This window comes from Ctenopharyngodon idella, chromosome 21 (assembly GCF_019924925.1).
Source record: "Ctenopharyngodon idella isolate HZGC_01 chromosome 21, HZGC01, whole genome shotgun sequence".
NCBI classification, from domain to species: Eukaryota; Metazoa; Chordata; class Actinopteri; order Cypriniformes; family Xenocyprididae; genus Ctenopharyngodon; species Ctenopharyngodon idella.
The window spans coordinates 13656203-13683921 of record NC_067240.1 but is presented as its reverse complement, the minus strand read 5'-3'; the positions used below and the strand labels follow the sequence as shown (position 1 = coordinate 13683921).

Genomic DNA, 27719 nt, shown 5'->3' with positions numbered 1-27719 from the left:
CGAATACAGAGGGACTTCAATGAGTCACAGCCTCTATAAATCTTTATCAGGGCCAGACAGTGCGCCTGTGACCTCATTATGGACTGTAACGAGCATTATCGACACCGTTTGGGCCCGGAATTTATCTCTCTCTGTATCGCTGGCCTAAGCTCATAAACACACACAACGCCAGGGCTTTACAAAGACCGAGGAGTGTAAGTCAGACTTTACTGGAACTCCACTGAGCCAGTAAAGCACTATGTCAACCCCTAACTGTGTGACGACCATTCACGGACCCAGCACAATGAGACTAGCCCTGCTGTTGCCTATTCTTTTGTCTGTGACTAATGATAAAAAACCCATTTATCCGAATGGCCTTTTCTCTTTCGAAAACCGAGCGAGCTGGGCTAAAAATAAACATTGATTACATGAAGCATGGCGAGACTCCTGCTGCTCTGAAATGAAGAAACGGGAGGCTACACGCAGCATCTCCACTTCCCCTTAGATTTGAGTCATGCTTTACAACAACTGGTGTTTGAAGCAGACAAGAAAGGGTGAAAATAGCATTCATACAGAGATGCAATATCTAGGGATCCTCTTGTCTTAACGTCTGCACTTTACCCCCCCCCAGGCTGGCGAGAGGTGACCGACTCAAACTATTAGCGTTCTCCTCCCTCTTTGGTCCTGACGGGATGACCCCATCACCATGGAAACACTCTTTACGGCTCTAAAAGGAGCGCTTTTTGTACCTGTAATTGCCCTGTGTGTATGCGCCCCACAGCACACACAAACACAGATTCACACTTGCACACTCACATCATTATTCACGTTCAGCTGCTCTCTCTCACACATACACATAACACTGTCTTAATATAGAAAAATCATTCTCCTTACCATACGTTTTCCACCGCATTTTTGCCAAATGAGCTCTTACATGCACAACTAACAAGAAGGAACATCTGTTTAGCTAAGGCTGAGTTTGAATAATAAAAAAAAAAATCAATAGATCTAATAAATCAAATAATATTTGATTGTGTACACTACCGGTCAAAAGTTTGTAAACATTAGTATTTTTAATGTTTTAGAAAGAAGTCGCTTTTCCTCATCAAGCCTGCATTTATTTGATCAAAAATACAGAACAAACAGTAATAATGTGAAATATTATTACAATTTTAAATAATGGTTTTCGATTTTAATATACTTTAAAATATAATTTATTTCTGTGATGCAAAGCTGAATTTTCAGCATCATTGCACCAGTCTTCAGTTTCACATGATCCTTCAGAAATCATTTTAATATGCTGATTTATTATCAGTGTTGGAAACAGTTGTGCTGCTTAATATTTTTTATAACCTGCGATACTTTTTTCAGGATTCATTGATGAATAAAAAGTTAAAAAGAACAGCATTTATTCAAAATAGAAATCTTTTCTAACAATATAAGTCTTTACGATCACTTTTTTTTTTTTTATCAATTTAACACATTCTTGCTGAATAAAAGTATTAATTAAAAAAAAAAAAAAAAAAAAGAAAGAAAAAAATTACTGACCCCAGACTTTTGAACGGCTGTGTATATTGTTAAAAAAGATTTATATTTTAAATAAATGCTGTTATTTTGTTTTTAACTCTTTATTTATCAAAGAATCCTGAAACAAGTATCACAGGTTATAAAAAATATTAAGCAGCACAACTATTTAATAAATCAGTATATTAGAATGATTTCTGAATGATCATGTGACACTGAAGACTGGAGTAATGGCTAATGAAAATTCAACTTCGAACACAGGAATAAATTATATTTTAAAGTATATTAAAATAGAAAAACATTATTTTAAATTGTAATAATATTTCACAATATTTCTGTTTTTCTGTATTTTTTATCAAATAAATTAAGCCTTGAAGAGCTGAAAAGACTTCTTTCTAAAACATTAAAAATACTAATGTTTCCAAACTTTTGACCGGTAGTGTAATTGTTTGGAATTATTTTTATTTAATAAAATCTGTTGCTAAGAAATGCCTTCAAAAACATAACGTTGCGATCTGTCATAAAAAATTATATCTTAAAGGAATATAAATTTGAAGGGATTGTTCCTTGCTGTGATCTGCGGGTCAACACTTACAAGCAGGAGAATGACTAAGTCATACAGTGATCTGACAGGGTCATTTTTCCCACAGGTCGAGTCTTTTTGTACAAATGTGTGTCAGGGAGGCTTTGATTGACAGCTCTTTTCTAAGGGCTGAATGGAAGAGAATACTGAAATAGAAAGAAGCCTGATTATGACCTCACTGTGTTCTGAGTAACCAAAAGTGTCATATCCATTCAAATTGAAGGATGTGAACCACATGCCCCAATAGATTTCTGAGACAAATACATTTTGAAAGCAAATTCATTTTTAAAAAAAACATCTTTGATAATTATATTTAATTAAGCACAATTATAGTAGTTTAAATGTTGTTAGAGAAATCACATTCATGTGTTTAAATTTGGCTAGTCCAATTGAGTTGTCCAACTAGCAACCCTCAAAAATGTATGAACCAATACTAAATATTTTTTAGAATCATTTTTAGAATTATTATTTTTGTGTAAAATAAAATAATTGATCCACTTGCTAAATAAAATGTTTATTTAAAATATTATTTTATTTTTATTTACAATACTATCCAAAAGTTTGGGGTCAGTCCGATTTTTTTAAAATCCCCCTGAAATCAAAATTTAAGTTTTTTAGCTTTTAGTATGAATATGTTAGCCTTAAGGTTATGAATAAGTTGGTGTGTTCCAAAACAATGACAAAATTCGCATTTAGGAGATATAAGCATTAAAAACTTACAGTCTCTCACTTCCACTAAAATGGATCACGGATTTTCATGACATCACCGCGGATTTCAGCTTCTCATCAAATCTTCTGTCCAATCAAATGCTCTCTAGAATCTGAAGTCCTGCCCCCTCCTACACTATAAACAGACCCTGAATCTGCGGCTGAAATCAGTCATTTGTTCACACAATTAGTAGTTTCTATATGGTAAATGGCACATAGTGCACTATATAGAGGATAGTGAATGATTCAGACAGTGTAAATATGCTTTCCATTGATGCAAATGAAGTCTGTCTTCGCGTTAGTGTCACGTGAACTGCAGCAGCGCAAGCACAGTCTGCTCCGGTCCAGAGACACAAGAGCACAAAGCGGATCGTATGCGGGAGTCGGCACAGACCACAAAATGTTCGGACACATTTGAATTCTACAAACAATGCTATATTTTAAAGCAATATGGAGGAGAAACATTTAGAGATTATGAGGAAATTGGGTTTTACAAGCTCAACGGCTCTGGTCGAGCTGTGATCTAGGCGAAACGCTATTGGCTATTTTGAAAAAAGGGGAGGGGCTTCTAGATATATGAGGGCATAAGCACAATGGCCAATCAGAGGTGTTTACGAATCCACTCAACAGCGCACAAACTGTCACATTTGTAAAATTTCAGCATCGACTTGGTTTCGAAGTCGGTACTTTTGATATAAAGTTGCAAAAGTTTTCAATTTCAAATAAATATTTTTTAAACTGCGCTGTATTAATAAATAAATGTGAAAAAAATTGAACTTTTATATACTGTACATCATAGAATCCTGAAAAAATGTATTATGGTTTCCACAAAAATATTAGTCAGCACAACCGTTTTCAGCATTGATAATAATAAGAAATTCATCAAATAAATGCAGCCTTAGTGAGCATAAGAGACTTTTTTTTCAAAAACATTTCTAAAAAATCTTACCATTCCCCAAACTTTTCAATGGTAGTGTATGTTTAAAATATACTGTATATATAAAATATATATATATATACATATATATATAAGGCCAGAAATTAAACCTGGTTCCCCTTACATGCACAACAAACAACAAATTTCTTTCCTTTGGTCATCATGTTTTATCTCACCTAGTGCACAAAAAACATTAAAAAAAAAAGAAAAGAAAAAAGTATGATGCCCCCATAAGTAACCTTTTAATTCAGAAAGAATGAGTAACCAGTGCTAAGTCGACTTCTGAAATCCATTCAAACCATCGGATTAGATCTCCTGTCATTTTCTCCTTTCATATGATGCAGGGAGCAAGAACCTTGTGTTAAACGAATCAATAAGCACTCTATAAAGTTTCTCCCTAGACAGGCTAACAAACCTCAGTAGAGAATCATAACGGCTTTAAAATTCTCAAACACAAACCATCATTTGACATGCGCTTCATTAGCTGAGAAAGTGATTTATTACACTGAGTCTCTTACAATGCTGAGAGTTATTCCTGATATTAAACATATCCCTATAAATCCAGTTGTGCGATGGGTCACGGCACCCTCGCACGCAAGCCTGTGTGTGGGCTAAAACGTAAGCATGTCTGTGTATTCGGCCGCAGCTCATTCACTTTGCAGCCGAGCCCTGCCGTGTAATTGGAAAGCACCCATCTCTACACAGCCTGGCGCCCTGCCCACGGCCCATATAATTGAAAGTGTGCTGTGCGTCGTAAGTCCAGCATGGCTGTGGAACACAGGCCTCTCACAGCAGCTGTTCGTCTGCCTGCACCGTAATGACAAAGCACTGTGGACCTGGAGCGCGTGGAGGCCGTTCCTCTTCCTTTTGATGTGTGGACTCATAAACTCAGCAGTCTAGAGTCATATATATAGTTCCGCCATATGTACACACATTACATACTTGGGTATAAAGATAATAGGTCCTCATAACAATGTACCTATTAAGCAGTTCATAGGATATACTTTACAAAGTGATCTAATTGATCTAAAGCCCTAATTTTCTGATTACAAATGTAGCTTAATTACATGACTTTACAATTAATTATACATTAATATAATTCATTTAATATATATTAATATAATTAAAATAAAATACATTATTTTTCAGCATCTCATTTCATAAGTGCCATATTTTTAAGATGCTGTGTGATCATTTTTGTGTTTATTTTACCACATTTTAATATTTTTTTGCATTACATTATGCCCTGGAAAAACCCTCAATGATTAATGAGTTGTAATAAAAGGCCAAGGATAGAAAATGGCTGCACAGGGACCTGAGGTCAAAGTTCAGACCTCACACTCCACATTTACTACAGTGCCTCTATTTATTGGCAGGATTTAGTGAGAGAAGGACACTTGGGATCGCAGCAAGCCACTGAAGAAATCCCGTCAGTCATTCGGAATGTTATGAGATAAAACCATAGACTGTGGTCGTTTATCAATGTAGAGCGATGATTTAGGAGTGCAATTTGTGCAATCTTCAAAAGAACAAATTAATTCATATCGCTCAATAAAAGGACATACCGCAATGACCGCAGAATGGATTAGGAAACATTGAGTTTTCCACTGCAGAACTTGTAAGAGAAATCATAAATAAAAGAGACAGATGATGTCTTAATATGCTTATATTTAGGATTGCCTACACAGCATTATAACAGATGTGATTACCATGCAGAAGAGGCACCTGGTTTCATTGTGTACAGGATGATGCAGCAAATCAAGCATCTCCCCTGATAGCTTATCTAGCCAACTCTTGAACGTAGGCTATAAATGTCCATTCTCCTAAGGTCTATTTGAGCTAATCTAGTGTATTTTAAGTCATATTAAGCCAAGATGGTTAATTGGGAACCACACTGCCATTAAGACGCCAGAAGAATAACCCTGGCTGGCCTTATAATGTCTACAGGGTGCGTATACTGTATTAATGCTTTTATCAATACAGCTAAAGCTGGGATAAAAGAAAACTTGGGGGATGGACTGAAATCACTATTTTATAATGTCATCAAACCCAAATCAATCAGCCACTTTTAGCTATTTTTAAGCAATATGATATTGCAGTGGATACAGAGCTGCATCATGCTGGGCAGACTGGTGATTGTAAAAAACTGGAAATCTTCCAGAAGGCCTCCGATTTTCGAGTGGCTTTCGGATTTAGGGCGGGTGGCAGCCCTTGAAAAACTCTCCTATAGTCTGCATGGGAGGATCGATATTTATTTTGAGAAATGCAGGAAATCTTTGAATTTCTGTAATCCACAGCAGTAGCAAACATGTGACGAGACAAAACAATGGTCATGGTGAATATGATCTAGCTCATAGTGGAAACTTGTGGTGCTGGCAATACCCCTGCCTTTCTTTTTTTTTTTTTTTTTTTTTACTTTATACTGTTGTATTTACTTATTTTTTTTATATATTGTTACCATTTATTGACTTTTGTTTTATATATGTTTTTGTGGGCTGTTTAGGTTGCTGTCAGTTTAAGATCTAAAGTACGGATCTAATATACTGACACAAATTAATGTTTATGTTTATTTAAAACATAACTGACTGTGCTTATGTAAATATTATACATTTCGAGGGTTTTGTGTGCGTGTGTGTGTGTGTAAATGGTGCGCACCCAAAGGTCAAAGTAGCCTATACTTTTGTTGTTGCTCCGTCTCAGGGTACATTTACGCAACAACGATAAGTTTTTCCTTTGAGTTTTCCGCGTATTGCGTAATCCGTGAAAATGACTAAAAGAGCTGTATTCTGCTGTCAGGCCATTAGATGCCGATAAAACACTATAGACTGAACATGTAATGCGCATGTGCATGACATCATGGTTTTCATAGGTTCGCGTTTTTGTTGTTTACATGGAGACTGTTTTCAAAAACTTGACTTTTGAAACTCGTTTTCAAAAGTTTGCGTTTTCAGGCCACCAAAACACCGTTGTCGTGTAAATGAACGGCCAAAACACATAAAAAGCTTTCCGTTTTTAGTTGAAAACGGTGTCGTGTAAATGGCCCCTCAGACTCCACGCATAGAAAGCTGCCCAGGGAACAGCATGAGATCTTTTTCTAGCTTAAAGGTGCAGTAAGCAATTTCTGAGAAACGCTTTTGAAAGTGGATCAGACCGAGCACCACAACACACTGGTAGCCAATCAGCAGTACTCATGGCTCATTCATGATGGGAGAGGAGAGAGAAAGAGCAAGAGGGAGATTTGAAGAAAGACTGTAGAAGAGAGATGGTTGAGAGACATTACAAAAGAGAAAAGGTCAGAGGAATATCACTGGAAAAAGAAGGGTTATGATCAGGCAAGAGCTTTAGGACCCGCGTTAATATTAGAAAAGCTTTCCAGCATCGGAGAGACCTAAGCAGGAAGGCCTGAAAACAGATGAGGAGGTTGCGTTGTTTCTGCTCCATATGTAACACTGGTTTTGCTATGCTTCACAGATATGTTGTTGTAATGTTACTTACATAGTAACAGGACAGTTTTGAGTGTCATTGTCTGTCTGGAGTTGGTGTGCTGCTGGTGACAAACAACCAGCTCTTGCTTGTATATACTCTTGTGTACACGTTCATTTTTTGTTCTTCCTTGTCTTTCGTTCGTTACTTTCGCTTTATTTTTCGCAAAGCATTATTTTGCTTCTCAACAGCTATGATGAAGAGACATCTACTTTGAATTGCATGTTTGTGTATTTGGGGGCGGAGCAATGAAGGGAGGGGTGTGTTTGCTTGGGTTGATTTCAAATACCAACAGTGTTCTCAGAAATCGCTTACTGTTCCTTAAATGTGCTTTTAATAAATCTTTTTTAATATCAAGCACGTCCCGCTCTAGACTTCATATTACGACAGTCACGTTACATGATTTGACTGATTTAGACATTAAGTTTTAGGCTTTTAATGAGGGGTGAAAGTACACCGCTTTAAAGGTAAGGAACATAATTTTTCATGATCATTGGAAGGTGAAATGGAAACTAAAATTCAACTATTTGCACAGCCCTATTATTTAAGTCATGTTCATTAATTTCAGAAACCTTGAACTTTCTTTTTAAACACTGTATTCAAATTAAGCGTGGTCCACAAGTCTGTGCTCATGCTATGGAATCGATACAAAAGCAGCCTGTATTGATATTCATAACGGCAAGGAGGATGTGACAATACATCGCCATATCAAGAATTTGAAAACAACCCTAATAATGACACATAGGAAGGAACGATACCATTTGAATCACTTTCAGGAATAATTCTTCCAGCTGATGAATGATAAAAAGTCAGTCAGAATCCACCCAACACAACTATTTAAATAGGCAGATGACATAACTGAAGTGTGTGCTTATAATAAACAGAACGTTACTGTGCGTTGGTGTGGAAGCTAATATGGTTATTGTTATAGTTAACTTTATAGATTTGTTCTTGGAGTGAACAAGCCTTAACTCACCTTTAAGCACAGAAACATTAACACAAGTATAAGAATGCAGTATGTAATGTAACAAGTGGAGTGAAACATCCCAGTGCTGTTGGATTGTTATATCAGATCTTTTGGAAAGTTGCTCAACCAATCAGATTTGAGGACTGGAACTAACAGTTGTATAATGATTCTTTTTCAGTAGCAATTCAGAAAGGGCCATGTTAAATGAGGCATAGAGAGCAGACAGGAACAGGAACTTCTGTTTAGCCTGATGTGTGAACACGAAAATTTGCTAACAGCATTGCTGATCAAAATCCCAGCTTGCATCTCTATTGCTATGCTCCTTTCAATTAAAAGCTCTAAATTATGTGTCAACCTCTTTGTATCCCTTTTAGATTACTGTTTCATTGCATCTTCCTGTCTAATTTTAGTAAAGAAACAATGCTGCCAAAGAAAAAATGAGAATCGGCAATGAGAAAGACTGGGGCAGTACACAAGAGAGGCTTCTAGTCTAACTATCTTAGTAATTAACAGTAAGCAACAGAGTTCACACAAGTCCTCCTCTCGTCTACACCTCCCCCATTAAGAGTGTCAAGGGAAAGGGTAGTTACATAACCAACTCAACAAGGTGGAATAAAATACAGCATAAAAAAGCAATAAATTAAACACTTCTTCCCTAAAAAGACACAGAGTGTATCTTATGCAATCAGGTTAATGGTTTAACATTTAACTAAAATAATTAAAAATGTGCAAGTCAAAATTGGAGTTAAAATGGTTAATAAAAGCAGAGAGAAGTGCAAAGGCAAAAGCAATCAATAAAATGGAAAAGAAAACAGCTGAGATCTGGCAATTTTTAAAACTAGATAATCCAAAAATTAAAAATTTGTTTTTTAAAAAAGTTTTTTTTTTTTTTTTTTTAAATTAAAGAAATAAATATGATTTAATGTTAAAGTGTATAAAAATCTGTTTTTTTTTTTTTTAAATCACATTATTGTAACTCTTACAATAATATACAGTAATATAAACTAAATGAAAAACTTGAACTTAGAAATGAATAAAATTAGAAATGTTGTCTGAAATATGTTGAACTACTACTTAAATTACTAAAACTAAAGTTGAAATAAAAAATAAATGAATATATACAGTAGTAGCCAAGTGATGTCCGGAGGGGATTGGTTTGGGGATTGTTTTAAATGACTAAATATTTTGTATTTTTAAATACTTTACATATGAGGGAGGAACAAAGAATCTGATAAAATTATTTGGAAAAAAATACGGTGGCAAAAAAATACAGCTACAGGTTTTATTTTACTATGCATATTTTACTATTGTTTTTGAATGTGTTCATAACTGGATGTACATTATCCCGCTTATTACAAGGCTACTTGCCACATAAGTAAATAATTAGACACGAAATATTGATCTGAGTCTAAATATTTTATTAGCTCTTTAAACGCAAAGCTTCCGCGGAGAGAGCAGTTGGTAGCACGGCAAGTTCAAACTAGACGGACATTTAAGGGATACGGTACAGTCACACCACTTATTAAACGGCATTTCGCCACATAAATAATTATGGGGATAAGAGATATTGATCTCAGACGAAACTTTTAAAACCGCACCCGTTTGTTATCTTATAATCCAACAGTGTACAAAACAATAGTAACAAAATGGCAGCAGCTGCGTTTGTATGATGAAACAAGAGAGAGCGAGTCCACGATACTGGATGACATAATTAAATAACTGTACACAAAATATTGATTCGACTGAGTTTTAATATTTTATTAGCTCACCAAACGCAAAACTTTTATGAAGAAAAACCGTTCCTAGCAAGCGTATAGCGCTGCTGACTTTAGTAACCCGGATGACCCTGTGTTCAACATACTGGATGGCGCGATTGACCAATCAGAATCAAGTATTCCACAGAGCCGTGAAATAATAGTATATAAATAATACTAAAATAACACCGTATTCCTAGCACACTAAGCGTTACAACTTCTCCCATTCAGTTTTCTACATTTTCTCCTTCCATACTTTCACTCATAAGAAGTCAATATCACATCCTTGTTTGTTGTTACTCTTTGCTGGTCAAGTTCAAAGGAAAAATATTAAAATTCCAGTGTACACAACAAGGAAATCCAAACCATGCCTGGAATAATAAACCTGTCTGGTCTTGTACTCTGTGCCATTCCTCACCACCAGACATTTCTTCATCTTTTCTCCTGTGTCAGCTCTTTGTTGCATTATCCATCCTTCCATCCATAGCTTTTCATTTCGCTGTCTACACCGCTCCATCATTCTGACTCGCTCATTCGCAGAGGTGGCTGACTGACTCGTATCAAGATGGAGGTGTGTAGTGCTGATACAGTCATTGTAGACGAGGTTGGGGCTACAGGCCATGACCGATCAAACGTTTTGGCTGTGCCATATGGCAAATGATAGATCTAATAAACAAATAAAAGCGATCTTACTTCATAGCAAAAATGGCTGCATGTGTGTCAAGCTATCATCTCATTATCCAAGAAATGTGATTTAAAAAAAAAATCAGATATGATGCATATAGCTTACTTATCAATTGCTGCTATCAAAAGCACAGGGCAAATCGGGACAGCTAGGAATAGAAATCATATTCTTTTCATAATCCTCTAAAGAAAAGTGACTCAAATGGAAATAAGCTAGCAGAGGCCATATTTTGTAGCAAAACTTTGTGACTCGATCTTGTTCAAAGTCATCTTTAGTCATGGAAAATGTATTCATAATCAGGATTCTTAATTGCATTAATAATGACAATCCAGAGACCTCATCAAACATGATTTTACCAGTCTCGTTGTACTGATTCTGCCAAGCTTCCTGGTGTATAACATGCAAGGAAGGACACAGACTCATTAAGGAACTAATGACTAAGGAAGCATCACTTTAGCAACTTTTATGCAGCACCACTAAAATGACACTCTTTATATTGTGTTATATAGGATTCCAGTGCTTATAAAGGACTGTCCACACTAAGGATGATAACTGTAACTATAAAGTTTTGATAATCATTATAATTGTATGAGTCCACACTACAGCTATCCACCTTATTTTTAACATACTTTAAGAGTGGGTACAGACATTTCTAAATTAACATTAATGCTAGCATAGCCTATTGTCATAGGCCTATTTATTAAAATAAAACTGACGAATGAAATTGGAGACAGTACCTCAAAAGAGGCGTACATTGTTATCGCTTTTCCAACATTTGTGTCATTATTCCTTAAAGTAATTGCCTAAATTATGTTTGCAACAATAGCTGTAGGTTTATTGGCCTCGATGAGTCTGAGACTCCCGGCCTGAGATTGTGTCCCAGACGGCATTGAATAATTTGTGAATATTTGTAAATATTCGTGGCTTAAACAGCTGGAAAAATGACAGTACTGCAGTTCTGTTGATGTTTTGCCCATGCAGGGTAGCTATAGTTAACTAACAAAAACTAAAACTATTAAAAACATTTATGCTAATCGAAATAAATCTGAAATATAAGAAAATAAAAATATTAGTTGAAAAACTTAAACTCAACGAAAATTAGAGATGTTGCCTTGTCAATATTTCGTTTTTTTTTTTTTTCTGACCTTCAACCGATGCAATCATTATTAACCTTTAATTAACCGACAATATTATGATAAATTAGAATTAAATGAAATTAGAATGAAGAAAAAAAAATCCCAGGGGTTTAGTTTTAGCCTACATGAACAAATAGCAGAGAAAACAACAGAACATGAGGATTCATCATCATCAGGCACCTGCAGCGCTTCTGTGAACGGAGAAAAAACAGGGTAAAATCATATAAAAGGGATAAACAGCGTATTTACGCGAAATATATTTCACTTTAATAATTAACATATAATAAAATGAAAACTACGACAAGTAATAAATATGCTATATCTATAGGCTATGCTGAGTTTCGGTTCATTTTTGAGAAGTAATTTCACCGAAATGAAACTGAGACGGCAGAAAATTCTTATTGTTTTCTTTATTTTTACAAGCAATGTTTTGTTTTTATATAGTGTACAAAAATAATAAGCCTAGATAACCCTTCACAGATTGTAATGGTGTTACTTTTATGACCATAAAGTAGGCCTATTTTAACGTTTCCGCCTTTATAAGAAAATTCAAGTGATCGCGCCGGCGCCGTACTAAAACATCGGTTTTAGTAACTTGACATCACAGCCTGTTCATTGTCAAAATAAAATACAGTCAACCAAATATATAAAAAGTTACACTGCTCATTTTAAATAGTCTGTGTACAATCAGAGCGTTTATATGATAAATATAGTTTAGCATCCAAATACATCGTGGATTTGGATTTGTGCCAAACGAGAGAGGTTATAATGCCGGTTTCTGTTTCAGTTTAGCTTTAAATTAATTCGTCTTCTATTTACAGGATCTACAGAAACAGTCTCATAGGCTACAGTTGACGTGATCGAGTTGGCGACCACTGATGTCTAGTGTTTGGTACAGCCTAGGCCTATTAAAATTATAAAAGACAAAACACAATAACAACCCCAAAAATAAGCTATAAAATAACTATAAACAAGAACGAACACACACACATACACACACACACACACACACAATTGTAACAGATGCAGACGTCACAATATAAGACAGACGCATATGTCACGTTCATTGAGTGGAATGAGTGAAGGGAAAGTAAATTATGCAGTCACTGACACACTTCACTGAGCCGTGTTGAGTAGCGTGTTATAATACGTGTTAGCGAAAAAAAATTAATTTTTTGCAATCAAACACATGATCTTATCCAAGGATTGCCAAGGTTTTGACAGAATCCTCCTAACTGAATAGTGAATGCCACAAATGTGATGTTTTGGTGGTTTAAGATAAAATACTTCCCTCATGAGACTGCCCTGGCCCCTCCTAACATCCACAGCCACGTCCAAGGGGAGCATGCATCTGCGTTTCCCATGTAGCGGTGGTCTAAACCACTGGCAAAAAAAAAATATGAAAGAAGGCTGACAAAGCACTGGACCTGCCAGAGGAGAGTTGAGGGACAGCCACCCTGTCCCCAGCATCAACCCATCCCTCCCTGCCTTGTGCGTAGGTCTAAGGTGATCCATCATTCCAGCCCCGCCATGTTTCTGAAGCACAGCTTGAAGGACAGAGGAAGATGCCATAGGTAAGAATCCCACAGGGAGAGAAAGGGACTTTGAAAGAGGTTCAGAGGGTTTCCAATCTATCGGCTCTACCTGGCCTCGACGGTGACAGTTGCTCAGTGAAGCGAACACTTTGAGGTAGATACAAAGGCTCTAATCTGTGGAGATATTGGCACAGCGTTAAGATAGATGCAGTAGAGCCTACTGAAAAGAATCCATAGAAAATATCTGGCCTCAGCAAACACACTAGTCAAAGGAATTCTCGAGAATGCTTTGGGGGACAGCCAAGCATTTTTTAATCATTGGGAAAATTGAATTTTGATAAAAACGACTGCTCTGTGAGATCCGAATACATGAAAAAAAGGACTAATAATAAAGTAAATGGGAAGAAATATTGGCCAATTAAATTTTTTGTATCAGTGCTGAGTAGTACCACCTATCTAAAACAAAATCATCTCATACAGTATACTGTTCAAACGTTTGGGGTGAGTAAGCTTTTTAAAATACAGGAAAAGCAGTAATACTGTGAAAAATGATTACATTATAAAAGATATTTAAAAATGTAATTTATTCTTGCAATGTCAAAGCTAAATCAGCATCATTACTCCAGTCTTCTGTGTCACATGATCTGTCAGAAATCATTCTAGTATGCCGATTTGCTGCTCAAAAATCATTTCTAATTATTATGAATGTTGAAAACAGTTGTGCTGCTTATATTTTTGTGGAAACAGTAATACTTTTTCAGGATTCTTTGATGAATAGAAAGTTCAAAAGAACAGCATTTATTAAAAAAAAAAAAAAAAAAAATATGTAACGTCACTTTTGAGCAAATAAATGTCTCCTTGCTGAATAAAAGCATTAATTTCTTTAAAAAAAATTCCTGATCCCAAACCTTTGAATAGTAGTTTATACAGAGCCGAGAAGTCCTATTCACTCCTGAACCAGTTCATTTTCATAGTTTGTGTAAATAAATGACTTACCGATCTAAACAATTTTTACTGATCAAATAAATGATTCACAGTCTCATTTAAGTCCTTGCATCTTCTTTTTGTTACAAACTACATTAAAAATCTGCCGTTCATCAGTTTTTGAGTGTTCTTGTTTCATTTTATTTTTTGAAAATAAATACCCTTATTTAAAGCAAAATATCATCATAAATAAATATTTAAAAATATATTGTGCTATTAAATAGCTTCAGTATAGTTAGCATTTTTGTTAGTCATGTTTTGGACCTCCCTGTGTGTTCTCTGCACTGTCTGGCCATATTAATGTCTTGTTCGAGGAAACCCTGCACCGCTACAGACCCCTCCTTCCTCTCCGACATTCCCAGTAGCCCAAACAGTCGCCTCCATCCCTTCATTATTTACAGATCCTCACCGGAACTCATTCAGATGGACGGCGGAGCCCACTGAAGCAGGAGGATCGAACCTAACCCAAAAATACTCCCCAAGATCCTCAGAGAGCCAGCCGCCCGAGACTTTCAATCACAAGGTGAATCCCAACCACTCAAAGGGTGTCCAGAGCCCTGCCTCCAGGGGAGAACAGAGGAAATGGCTCAGCAGAGTGCAAAAAGAGATTGTACCACACATTTACTAAAACATGTCGGCACCCTGGAGACTTTTGATGAAGACAACAGCATACACCAGAGGTTTTCAGACTGGGGTTCGGGACCACCCAGGGGGGAAACAAATGGGTACAAATTTAATACAAGTTTGCATTGTAAAAAATGCTAAATAAATAAAATTTGACATGTTTTCTGACTGGTTGGAAATCATGAGATTAATCACAAGTATTTTATTCTACTGACAGCAAAAATATTAGGTTTCTAGATTTTCAGGTTTATACATGTACTCTAATGGTGGTTAGAAAAACATACAGTGTGTCATCATAATAAAAAGTTAATATTTTTTAGATAATATTGTACAGATTTATAATATTAAATATTAAAATAACATATTTTGGCAGTATAAATGATCCTTTATATTGTACATACAAATACATACGCCTTTATATTTTAGGGAAGAGGTCCCTTGCATCATATTTGGGGATCCGTAGCAACAAAAAGCTGTAAACCCCTGATATAAACAAAAGGAGATTTTCTTATTTTGACACAGCTTCCAATTATTGATGAATCTTTGTCAATACAGATATCATTCTGTCAATAAAAGGAGAATTGGAGCTGCAAGCAGGAAGGAAGTATGACTCTCCATCAAACAACTCGACATCACTGGAGATTTTCACCCCCTTTTCACTCTCACTGCAGATGGCTGCAGGAAACAACTATTGATTCAGGAATTTCAGCGAGACTTATGCAAACATCAGACCCACGCATTAATGAGCAAGTTGGAGGAAAGACAGACAGAAAGTTACCATGTTGAAATATTCTATCCACGAGAGTGAGGCAGAGGGAGAAACAGCGATATGGGATGAATTCTGTTCACAGAGGGATCCAATCTGGTGAAACAGTCCCTACAAGCCCCTGGCTATTTTCGTCACCGCTTGGCTTGTGCGGTTTTCTCTCTATTTTTTTTTCTTTTCTTTTTGGATAGCCAAACCCCTTGGAAGAGAAAGCCTTCTGAGAGAATGATGGGGACAGAGGGACATTGTGGCTTTAAACACACATATGGACACAGCCCTATCTGTTTGCCACATAATCTTCTCTGTTGACAGACCAAACAAAGCTAAGAGACTCTTGCAGTGTTCATAGGGGCCTGATTGAAAGCTTCATACATTTTAAAACCAGATGGAACAGAACAAAGGCACTGAAGACATTATTTTGCACACTGTTTCCATACAGCTTTACAGCTCCTCCCATAATTCTCTCTAACAATCTGTTCAGAGTATCCCGTCTCTGATCTGTGCTGATAAAAATGAAAGAGTACAATAAATGAAAGAGCATAAGCTTGAACACAGTATTTTAAAGGTGCATTTTAAAAAACATTGTGCCACTAGTGGCACCAAACAGAACTGCAAATATAATAAGTATATGCTTGGCAAAAGGGCGAATCAAGGGCACACAGAGGCTGTCAAGGAGGTCTGAAAAATAGTGTCCCATAGTTCTCACCCTAAACTCATGCCATTGGATGAGCCAGAGTCAAGTAGCTTGTAGTGCTGCTAGTGGTGCAGAATTACAGGGTTCCAGATTAAAATAAAGAGTAGGGATCCACAGGCTTCTAAAATGAAAAATTAAAGAGTCAAATGACATTCTTAGTTTCCAATAGTGATGCACTGAAACACTGAAACAGAGTTTTCATTTATCCAAATCCAACAAAAATTGAAATGCATTCTGTCATTATTTATGCATCCTGATGGTGTTCCAAACCCATAAGACTTTGGTTAACTAAGTTAAATTAAGATATTTTTAGTGAAACCTGAGAGGTTTCTGTCTTTCAATAGAAAGTCCAGATGACCAAAAATGAAAAGATCCAAAAATGTCATAACAGTTTTGTAAAACACATCCATAGGAATTGAGCGATTTAATCCAAGTCTTGTGAAGAAATGTGATCACTTTATATAATGACCATATTCCATTTGGGATTTTATTTACATCTAAATAACTTTTTGGATCTTCTAAGTTTTGGTTATCTGGATATTAAATTTGGGTAATTGAACTTGGTATGCTGTTCAGGTTGTCATGTTCAGAGGTGATAAACTAGTCATAGTAAAGTTCTTCAGCAATGAGCTTCCTGGCAATATTTCAGACCTGATATTTAATTAGGGCTGGGCGATTTTTCAGATTTTTTCGATTAATTCGAATTTAATGATTAATTCGAATTTAAATAGAAAAATCACGGTTTTGAAAATTTTTTTACAATTAGACATGTTGACAATTCAGCAATGATGTTAAGACAAGAAAATGACTCAACCATATCCAGGCTTTTACTGAACAGCTTGAAAGAACTGGTGGCTGCAGAGCCTTTCACCACCACACTATACCAAAAGCACCTTCCCAGGCACAAATACATGCTATTCTTAATAGCCTGGAGGGTTCCACTGCACGAGTGATGGCGCGCCTGATTAACCGCTCTACAGTGACGCAGAACACATCGCTAGTCTTAAGCAGCTGTTCACTCAGAGATGTGTTATTCCATTGAAAAAAACGAGACGCAGGCAGTGGAATGGGAAAAAAGCAAAGTTATTAGATGAGAGTTGAACTTTTTTTTTTTAACTTGGGCTCCACGTTTTTAAAATGCCATTTCATGGGTGAGACGCTGCAAAAGACATGAGACATGAGTGCAACAGCCAAATGTCCGCCAAACATAAAAACAATATAGGAAAAATAGCGGAATGGATGGAATGCAAAAACCTAAAAAGAACTACTACTGTATGTTTGATATTTCATGTTTGCATGATGGAGACAGGCTGAAAGGTGCTGTTATTTTCTGTTTTTACAAAGCATTTACGGAAGGGCGCGCGCGCATACGTCTACCAGAGAGAGAGCAAGAGCACGCCCATCAACGCGCGTTTGGCTTTACGGAAGTCGTCGGCAGCGCTGCACAGGTCACAGGACTTCACAAAATCAACAATGTCACCAAAGAAATGTGTTTTTGGTTGTGAGGGAAAGATAACCTTGCTTCCTAAAGAACCCAGCGTTAAGTGGAGCTGTTCTCACGCATTACATTGATGTGCTCTCGATATTTGTCATTAAAATAACCATAGAAACTGATAGTTGCAATCGCGTTTTTATTGGTGGAGAATCTCTCCAAAATGAATGGAGAATATCTCGTGTTTTTCTCGTGTTTTTATGTTTTCATAAACAAAGCCCAGTTCTATGCTGGATTTACAGATCGTTTGAAACTGAAAGATGGAGTGGTCACAGTGATAATGTTCCCGGACATGAGTCGGAACCACAGGTGGTCAGTAAAACTGCTTCAAATGTCTGTTTTGTTGGCAATAGGTGCCTAAGTGCATATAATGTAAACAATACGAACGTAGTGAATTTATAAATTCATTATTCATCATTCACTATACGCTATATTCATTATAGTGATTCAAAAGTTATCCAGGGATGGTGTATAGCGTGTGTTTAAATATATTTGTTTAGCAGACCATCGATAGCTTGCAGCCGATCTCTACGCAAAAGCTGCGCGTGCTCGTGACAGATCGTCACTCTATCTCCGCTCACAACGACACGCCTCAAGGCACTCGGCTGTTTTCGGAAAGACTCGGTACAGCGTATGTATTTTTTATAAATATGATAAAACTAAAGACTTTTTGGCGATATGAAGGATGCTATACTACTCTATAGGTACTTAAGATTAACATGAGATTGGCAGAAACTGTGTGTGATACCCCTCCCTTAAGGTAAGTTTGTACAATATTTGCCTTCATATTTCATGCATATTTTTTGGAAAAATATTTAACTAATAAGTCATTTGTTTTACATTTACACCATGTTGATCACTTCAAGTGCGGTGCACTTGGAATAGAACTTTTTTTAACCAGATTGTTAATAAAGAGAATGTTAATTGAATCAATTTGTAGTTACATTTTTAAGTTGACTAGTTAAACATTTTTTTTTTAAAAATTAAATTTGAAAACATGAAACGGTCATTCGTTCTGAAAAAAATCGAGATTTTATTTTTTTTGTCGTATCGCCCAGCCCTAGACCCAATATTTCAGCCCTCCAAAACTATTTCGGCAGAAATCATAAATTCATTATTTGTGCTGTTGTTTCGGATTAATATTTCCATTTGCCATCATTTTGGTGCATCACTAGTTTACAAATTACAGAATCAGTCTAATTATAAACCACTAAGTCAAAAGAAGTTTAAAGCTGTTTCCTGAATTATTTTGACTCTTCTGAACAAGTTAATAAGAGTCATTTTTTCACAACGACTGAACAACTAGATTATAAATTATTCTTGCTTTTTTTTGGTCACATTTGTGACCATTTTACTGGCACAATAAATTTTGAGATACATTAAAGGGTTAAAAAATGAAAATTCTGTCATTAATTACTCACCCTCATGTCGTTCCACACCCGTAAGATCTTCGGAACACAAATTAAGATATTTTTGATAATTAACCATTGACAGCAAGATTATTAACACTTTCAAATGTCCAGAAAGCTACTAAAGACATATTTAAAACAGTTCATGTAACTACAGTGGTTCAACCTTAATGTTATGAAGCGACGAGAATACTTTTTGTGCTCCCAAAAACCAAAATAACGAGTTTATTCAACAATATCTAGTGATTGGCGATTTCAAAACTGCTTAATGAAGCTTTACGAATCTTTTGTTTCAAATCAGTGGTTTGGAGCGTGTATCAAACTGCCAAAGTCACGTGGACCAATGAAATTTTGAAAAACGTTTTGAACACTTATGACTTAACGAAGCCTCGTTTACTGAAATCACGTGACTTTGGCAGTCTGATACACGCTCTGAACCACTGATTCAAAACAAAAGATTCGTAAAGCTTCGAAGCAGTGTTTTGATAAAGTCGTTATTTTGATTTTTTGGCGCACAAAAAGTATTCTTGTCGCTTCATAACATTAAGGTTGAACCACTGTAGTCACATGAACTGTTTTAAATATGTCTTTAGTAGCTTTCTGAGCATTTGGAAGTGTTAATAATCTTGCTGTCTATGGAGGCCTCACTGAGCCATTTTATGAATTTTTGATTATGAGTTTTTATGGACTTTATGAAAAATATCTTAATTTGTGTTCTGAAGATGAACAGAGGTCTTACGAGTGTGGAACAACATGAGGGTGAGTAATTAATGACAGAATTTTCATTTTTGGGTGAACTATCCCTTAAAAGATATCAGATACAACAAGAGACTCTCTGGGGCTAGAATAACTGTAACATACTGCAGCAAAAGTAAATATCTCAAATGTTTTACTTGCTGACCTCTTTATAAATGGTTTAAAAGCACCAATAACACTTCATCCAGCTGCTGTTCTCATATTATAAAGCAGCGTTCACTCATGTGGCGCTGTGAGTAAATAGGTTGAGCGTAGCTCTGTGGAGAGGGGCATATGCCCATGTGGCGATGCTATCATGCACACTGATACGACAGTAGGAAACGAACTTGTCTCAGCTATGACTGAATTACACAAAAAGAGGCTTCTATCAGCACTATGCTGCTGAGTTGACATACCCACTGCTGAGAAGCTGAAAACATGCCCAATTGCACGGCTGTCCTAGAGGTCACACAAATCCCTACTATGCAAAATTGCCCTTCACCCTCCCCAAAAACACGCATTTGTCATTCCCCGCTTAATTTAACCTATGACTGTGTAAAATAACACTGCAGAACTGAGAGGATGGAGGGAAAGAAACAGGCGGCTGAAGGCAGAAAGATCATTGGGAGCGAATAATCTGTCCTCTACTCATCCTCCCGTGGCAGCGATGGCTCCCCAGCGAGGAATAAAAGCCATCATGTGCAACACACTGCAAACAGAGCTGCAGACAGCCACAGAGGAAGCAAGGAAAGGATGAGATGCCGAGGATGTGGCACACCACGTCAGATCGCTGGTAGTCTGACTGCTATACAAGCAGGGCTGCTGCTCCTCTGCAGTGATTTACACTTGCACTCAAAATGGCGAGTGACGAACTGGGCGATTAATCTGTTTAACTGAACCGATTCTTCATACACAGTAATAGAACAGGAACTTATCAGGCTGGCTCAAATTACCACGACGATGCCGTGATAATCTGGTGAGAAGGTTAAACGGGCTATATAAATTTCAGACAAATTCCTCATTATCGTTCAAGGGGCCCAACTCTATCATCAGGGACAGGTCTCAGAGTGTAGAGAACACAACATGTTCTGATACCGGATGAGGAGTATTAGGGTACGTTTACACGACAATGATGTACTAAAAAAGGAAAAGTTTTTTCTTTGCGTTATTCACGTACAGAAGACAACATTGTCAAAACGATCCCCGTTCACACGGATCCATGGAAACGACTATAAATGCTGTATTATGCTGACAGGCCAGTAGTTGGCGATGTCACTTTGTAAAGAAAAACTACACGTTAATAGACTGAACGCTTAATGCGCATGTGCATGACGTCACTGTTTTCACAAATTCTCGTTTTTGTAGTTTACATGGAGACGATAACGGTATTGCTTTCAAAAACTTGCACTTTGAATCCTGTTTTGTTTCCAGGCTCCTAAAATGCTGTAAATTAATGGCAAAAACGCATAAAAAGTGTTTTTTAGGGATGTAACGATACATCCAGAACAGGCTGAGAATCGATTAAAACGTGACGATTGAAGACGGTTGAGATGCTAAATGAATCGCGATACATTTTGAGTCGGGGGTTTATATGAATGTATATCTGAGGAGAGCTGACTGGGTTCAGAAATGTTTAGATGGTATTTTTTCATCTTACTTCCGTACAATGCATTTTAAAGTAGTTTTAGCGCACAGCGCTGCTTTGTTTACAGCGGTAACCATGGAAGCGCTGTATTGCTGCTGTTCCATAAGCGCCACCTGCTGTCAATTTGCGGTCTCATGCAGCCCGTCTGCTTACAGCTAAAGTCGGAACATTTTTTTTTTCTTCAAATGTTAAAAAGTATACAATCTAATTTAAATTAAAAACTGCTAATGCTGCATGTATGCAGCATCTTTGTTGGAATCATGATTAAAATGCAGTGGTTGCCTCTCATTTTAAATGGCTACAGATAGTTCAGCCTGTAATAGAGCAAATAAACATCTTGTTCGTCTGGCATATGAAGAGATTTCTTTTATTTGTATTCTTTATTTATTTATTTATTTATTTATTTGATTTAGGATCTGTTTTAAAATTTCAATTTAGTTTTGTTATAAAGATATTTCAATTTCACAAAGAAATATGCAGCATTTTGTCTGAGAAATAATAAAAAGACACTTTCTCATTTAAATATAATTTTGTTAAAAAATTTTTTTTTAAAAATCGCTTTACGAATGGAGTTTTTTGTCTTGTGTTTTCTAAGGAAACAGAAAGTTTGGGCAGGACATAGTGGAGGGATTGTCTCTTTTGATTAAAATAGCCAAAATGCTTTAGTCACATCACAGCTATAAAACATGATTTGCTACTTGCTAGTCGGTGACATGTCAGGGCTCAGTAGTAAGGATTTTTCTTCTGGCTCAGTTGGGTCAGTAGTTCAGATTTTCACTGGCATAAAGACAAAAAATGTATATACATTTTTATATATAGCAATATATTTATATATTTTCTGAAAATAATATTTATATTTTTTATGAACTTAAGTTCTTTATATTTTTTTTCTTCACAAAAAATGACAAAGAAAATGTACTAAAAAATGTAAAAGAAATTTATTAGAAAATTTCTATTAAATTTCTAAGAAAATGTACTAATAAATGTAATTATACATTTATTAGAAAATGTACTAAAATGTACTACATTTTACAGAAAGAATGGTTGTTGTTTTTTTGTTTTTTTTACAAAAAGAACATTATACAGCAAAAACTAACTTTATAAAATTCATATTTGCATCTAACTGAAAAACAGTGGCAAACAACGCAAAACACTTATTGTTGAGCTCTGCAGGTGATATAAGAAGGAGGGTCATTCTCTCTAAGGAGAATTTAATTGGACGAAAAACTGTCCAGTGCAATAGGAGTCATCAAAATATTCCTCCATTTTCCTGGAACAGATTGTCAATTTTAAATGTGTGTATCTGCTTCAAACAGTTATACACAAGATGGCTTTAAAAGTAACAGGAAATCTGCAATTCTCCAATTTTGATTTCATGGGGTTTATGATGCTGTCTCTGCAAGAAGTTAAAGAAAAACATTTCTTGTGTAGCATATTTTCAAACTTTTCACAAAGCACAACTGCCTGGGAAGCACAGGTCATCATATCACAGCAAAGTGGATAAGCAACTAGAAAATAAAGAACACTCTGGTAAGATCTGAGCACTAAACATTATGTTAAGGAAATAGCAAGTGAACTAGGCACAAGGAGGAAGAACCAGAAGTCCAGGCACAACCATGGCTGATCTGCACGATTACCATGTGACCCTAGGTCAAAAAATACTGTTTGGAAATGACAGAAAAAAAATGTTCTGAAAGTATGTTTCACCATATTGTAACATCACCTGATTGTAACCAGCTTAAAGCACAACCACCATTCTGGCCCACAGTCCTAAACATGGGAACACACAGAAGAAATACCAGAAGGGGTTCATAAACAAACTATGGCAGACCTAGTCTGTATTATTGCAAAATCCGAATACAAACAACATTTATGCAATGCCAGCACATATGTCAGCAGAATGCACGCAAATGCATCCAAACATTCACACACATGAACACACAGTGAGAATACCCAGCTCAGGGCATTGGGGGAAGGGTGCACACGCGAATATACCGTACTCTCGCTACATGCACTTAGCCTGTATTTGTGCCAGTTGAGAGCCGGAGGACAGATTTCACAAAGACTCACCAGCGCTGACTGGATGGAAGGCCTTTAGTGCTTCTGTTCAGTTCATGTAGCCGGTACGATTCTCATTAGCCTAAATTGTTTACTATTCATATTGGAAGTGGGATCTGAACCATCGTATTTCCTTCAACATAAACAATATCACCTACTATCCTATTTCTGTGGCTAATTAAACAGCATTAATGTAAATAACTAGTAAGCAGGTTGAACTCACAGGCATTGGTCACGGCAAAGCTGTTGGCTGTCTCAATGTTGTCCACGTGGGGTACCAAGTTAAAAGGGGCCTCAGATGCATTAGGACTTGTGTTGTGAAGAAAAATGGCCAACCGAAAGGCAGTGTACTCCTGATCTGTGTTCCTGATGAACAGCCCGCCTGCAGGAAAGAGGGAGAGCCGTAGTGAGAAAGAAAGAAGTGAGGAGAAAGTGAAAGGAGAAGAAAAATAACACATTGCACCAAAGACATCAAATAGGAAACCGGCTATTTGATTAAGAGGAAAAAGAGATGTATGAGACAAAAATACACATGGTTCAAGGATACTGAAATTCAAGTAACACGCCACATCAGATGAGTCAAGTGTACACTCTACTGAGCTTTCACAGGCAAATAACCCCATTATGCACATGTATGACATCTCTCTGGAATATTAAAATGCATGTTACGCACTATAAAAATGTTTGTCATTTTAACAGCAAAAATTTAATAAAAATAGCAGAGTAAATTTTTTTAATTGATTAACCTTGTACACAACAATGTAAATAATTGACCAATTTCATTGATTGGCATCTGCGAATAATGCATTTTTATTCAAAAATGCGTTTGAAAATAATCAATGGCAGAAGCCACAGACCAAGTAAGCTGATGTGGGATTTGGGAAAGCACACAACCTGTTATCCAAAGCACTAGAGAACTTTATATTATTAAACAATTCAAAGGGCTCATAAACACGGGTTGATGTGGCAAGTACTTTGGCATATGTGTGTGCTGTAACATGAGAGTCGTCTTCCCCAGCGCATAACTTGCCTTTTGCAGTTACGTTATTTTCTGTAGATGTTAGAAAATAAAACGTGAATTTCCGTTTTACTTGTCTTGAGAGCAAGCGAGATGGCGTTGAACTTCATGCTGCTCAGCGCAAGCGCGCGAAAATGTGCGCATGTGCAGAAACCAGATGCCGTGAACTAATTGAAATCCTACACGTAACGCAAGTAATGATATTTTTATGAGAACAGTAACTTTAATGGGATTACAACATGTAATATATAATGCGATCTAAAAAAAAAAAGTCCCTTTATTACATCTACAGGAATACAGTAAGACTACAGCATTATTACAAGATTCAAACTGTGAGTTTCTGCAGAGCATTCTACCTTTTTTAGCATTCCTTTATAAAAAATAAAGGACTGCTAATATTTTAGTGTTCACTGTCCTGCTTTTGAACAATCAGTAGTTGTTTTATAGTGTTTTGTTTATATTTTAAAGCTTTTCATAATATGCAAAGCCAACATTTAGCCTACAGTTGGGCAGGATGTGTGTTTCTACATGTTTCAGGATGGAAGGGCCAATTTTGATTTGTTTGACTTTCTGTTGACATGTATTGCTTCTGGTGGTTATCAGTATATAATAGGTATTCAACATTTGTGGGTTTCTCTCACTAGTGGGCGAGAAGCGTGAAATGTAAAACCCAAAGTGGAGCTGGAGCTCAGTGATTACAGAATGATTTGAGCAAGGAAATATCTACAGTCAAACCAAAAACTATTCAGACATTTTTTATATTTTTCGTATATTTTTTACTAGTGGGTGCAGGACACTATAGTTCATTTATGTAAGTGAGGATAGCAAAATAAACTGTGACATATTATACTCAAAAATTCTTCATACAGTGGACTACCAGTAAAACTGATAAAAATTTGGAACGAAAAATTATTCAGACACTTTGATCTGACCATGTTTTGCTTAAGTGTTATCTGACATAATTAAGATTAATTTTTTTCTGACACATTTTAACTTTGAGATCTTGTTTCTCAAATTTTATTACCATTTTTTTTAAAACTATAGTAAAACTGTATTAATGAATGAAATGTTCAAGGTGTCTGAATACATTTTGGTTTGACTGTATTGCTCCATTCCACTATAGACAGTTCTGGCTTTTAGTCTGTGTGTTCATTGCTTGGTGACCCGCAAAACTTAAGACTTTGGCTACTTTTGGAACTATTTTTGTTGGCTAAAAGAAAAATATGTAGACAACTAACTGTCTATTTTCTGTCCAGGCTACTCAATATTAAATAGTTTCAATAATAAATCATATACAAAATGTAAAAGGCAACAAAACGCTCCCTTAATGCCTGAAACGTCACTCACCATATTGAATTTCGCAGAATCACAGCTGCTAGTTTTCGTTTTTTACTGTAAATTTGATAGATTTTTTTACAGTGTGTTCAAGGCATTACATTCCTTAGACAACACTTTAGACCATTTCGTCAAAATAATAGGCTAAGTGAGATCATGTATATATCTCACAGGCACCAGGAGTCTCAGAGCTTATGACACAGGGGCTTGATGCAGTATTGGAATAAATTAAGCCACTTTCTATCCACGAGGTGGTGAATTGACATTTAAGCCGCTTTGTGACAATTTATCCGTACTATTTTGATTTTACACAGCATTCATTTACAAATAAATAAACTTTCATTGCGTTTGTGCCCTTCAGAATGATTCATCTTCAGAACAACATCCCGTTGGAGCAACGGAGAGCACTGCAGTGGTGCCATAACCAAAACGTGGCACACTGATCTGGTTGACAGCTAAAAACAAACAAACAATCAAAAAGTATCGAAAAAAACTATTTGCCCCCAAAAATTTCATTTGCTGTCATACAACAAATCTACTTCCAGCCGCATTATTTGCGCACTGACATTCGCAGTTGACCCCCACTGCAGACGGTCTTATTTTTGTCATTCATTTGACTCGGTTTACGGCACTTAACGTGAAGCTCGTGTCTTTGAGAAGCATCGCTGTACTTACCGATTTGAACGCTGCTCGGAAAAGCACCCATAGTGAGTCCCCAAACGCAAGAGAATAGCAGTAAAAGCTGATTACAAGAAATCCTCATTTTGTTAGTTAAAATTTGTGAGAGACATTGAGGATGACGTCAGTTGGGTAAAGGACAGAAAGGAGAAACGTTGTTAGAAATCCATTCTTGCCGGGTTTTTCCCCTGCAGTGGCACGAACCCTGGTGCGACTCCGTCCGGCGGTAGACAGTCCACATGCAAGATGGGGGGAGCGCGACAGCGGTGGGCAGTGTCTGCATATACATAGGCTACACACTCATTACACATGCGCCTTCTCTACTCCATCACACTCATTCTGCTTGAGGTTCGTGTGTTCTTTCTCTTTCAATGTCGTATTCCAAGACAGCATACTTCTCCTCAGCCGAGGCGAAAGCTCAGTTATAACGCGACCACCCTTTCGATTGGACTATCCCACTGAAACAAAAGCTAAGTTGGACTAGTTAGAACAGCGACTAGTGTGAACGATACGTGGCTGTTTTTGCTGTCAGATGTGCAGTCCAGAATGTTTTGTGCAGCGTATGTGTAGTGTACAAATACGTGACATTTAACAGCTAATAATATTAAAAGGAGAAAAATACCATCAGTTAAACAAATTATACAAAAGGGGAAATCACTATCATACAACCTGAGAGTAGTAAACATGATTTATGGAACTAAAAACCATTCTGTGGTAAGAAAGTATGATTTCACATTGATTTATGATTATGTTGATGGATGTTGTTAAATGTAAGAACTGGTATAATCTGAATTAAGAGGTTCTTTTTCATTTTTATATATAACAATACCCAACATCCACACAAGATTTTTATTTACATGTTAGAAAAGACTACAACAATCATGGCTGACCATAAAGGAGGGTTGTGACACTTTCCAGTGTATTTCTAAACATTTGAGACACAAATCCTAAATTTAGACACTGAAACATAATGTTACAGGGTAGAAAGCA

At 36.5% G+C, this 27719-nt stretch overlaps 1 protein-coding gene across 5 annotated transcripts in view; it reads right to left on the bottom strand.

Moving 5' to 3' along the window:
* Positions 1–27204, bottom strand: part of gria4b (glutamate receptor, ionotropic, AMPA 4b) — a 97989-nt gene extending 70785 nt beyond the window's left edge. For 2 of the 5 annotated variants that reach the window (XM_051878115.1, XM_051878114.1), the window contains exons 1-2: positions 26727–27202; positions 23922–24080 (exon numbers count right to left, since the gene is read on the bottom strand). In XM_051878115.1, coding sequence (XP_051734075.1) covers positions 23922–24080; positions 26727–26814 — 247 coding nt within the window. In that variant the 5' untranslated portion in view covers positions 26815–27202. Of the gene's footprint in view, positions 1–23921; positions 24081–26726 lie in introns of all 5 variants that reach the window. The other 3 variants (XM_051878116.1, XM_051878112.1, XM_051878117.1) reach the window with 3 other exon arrangements.
* Positions 27205–27719: the final 515 nt, after the last annotated feature.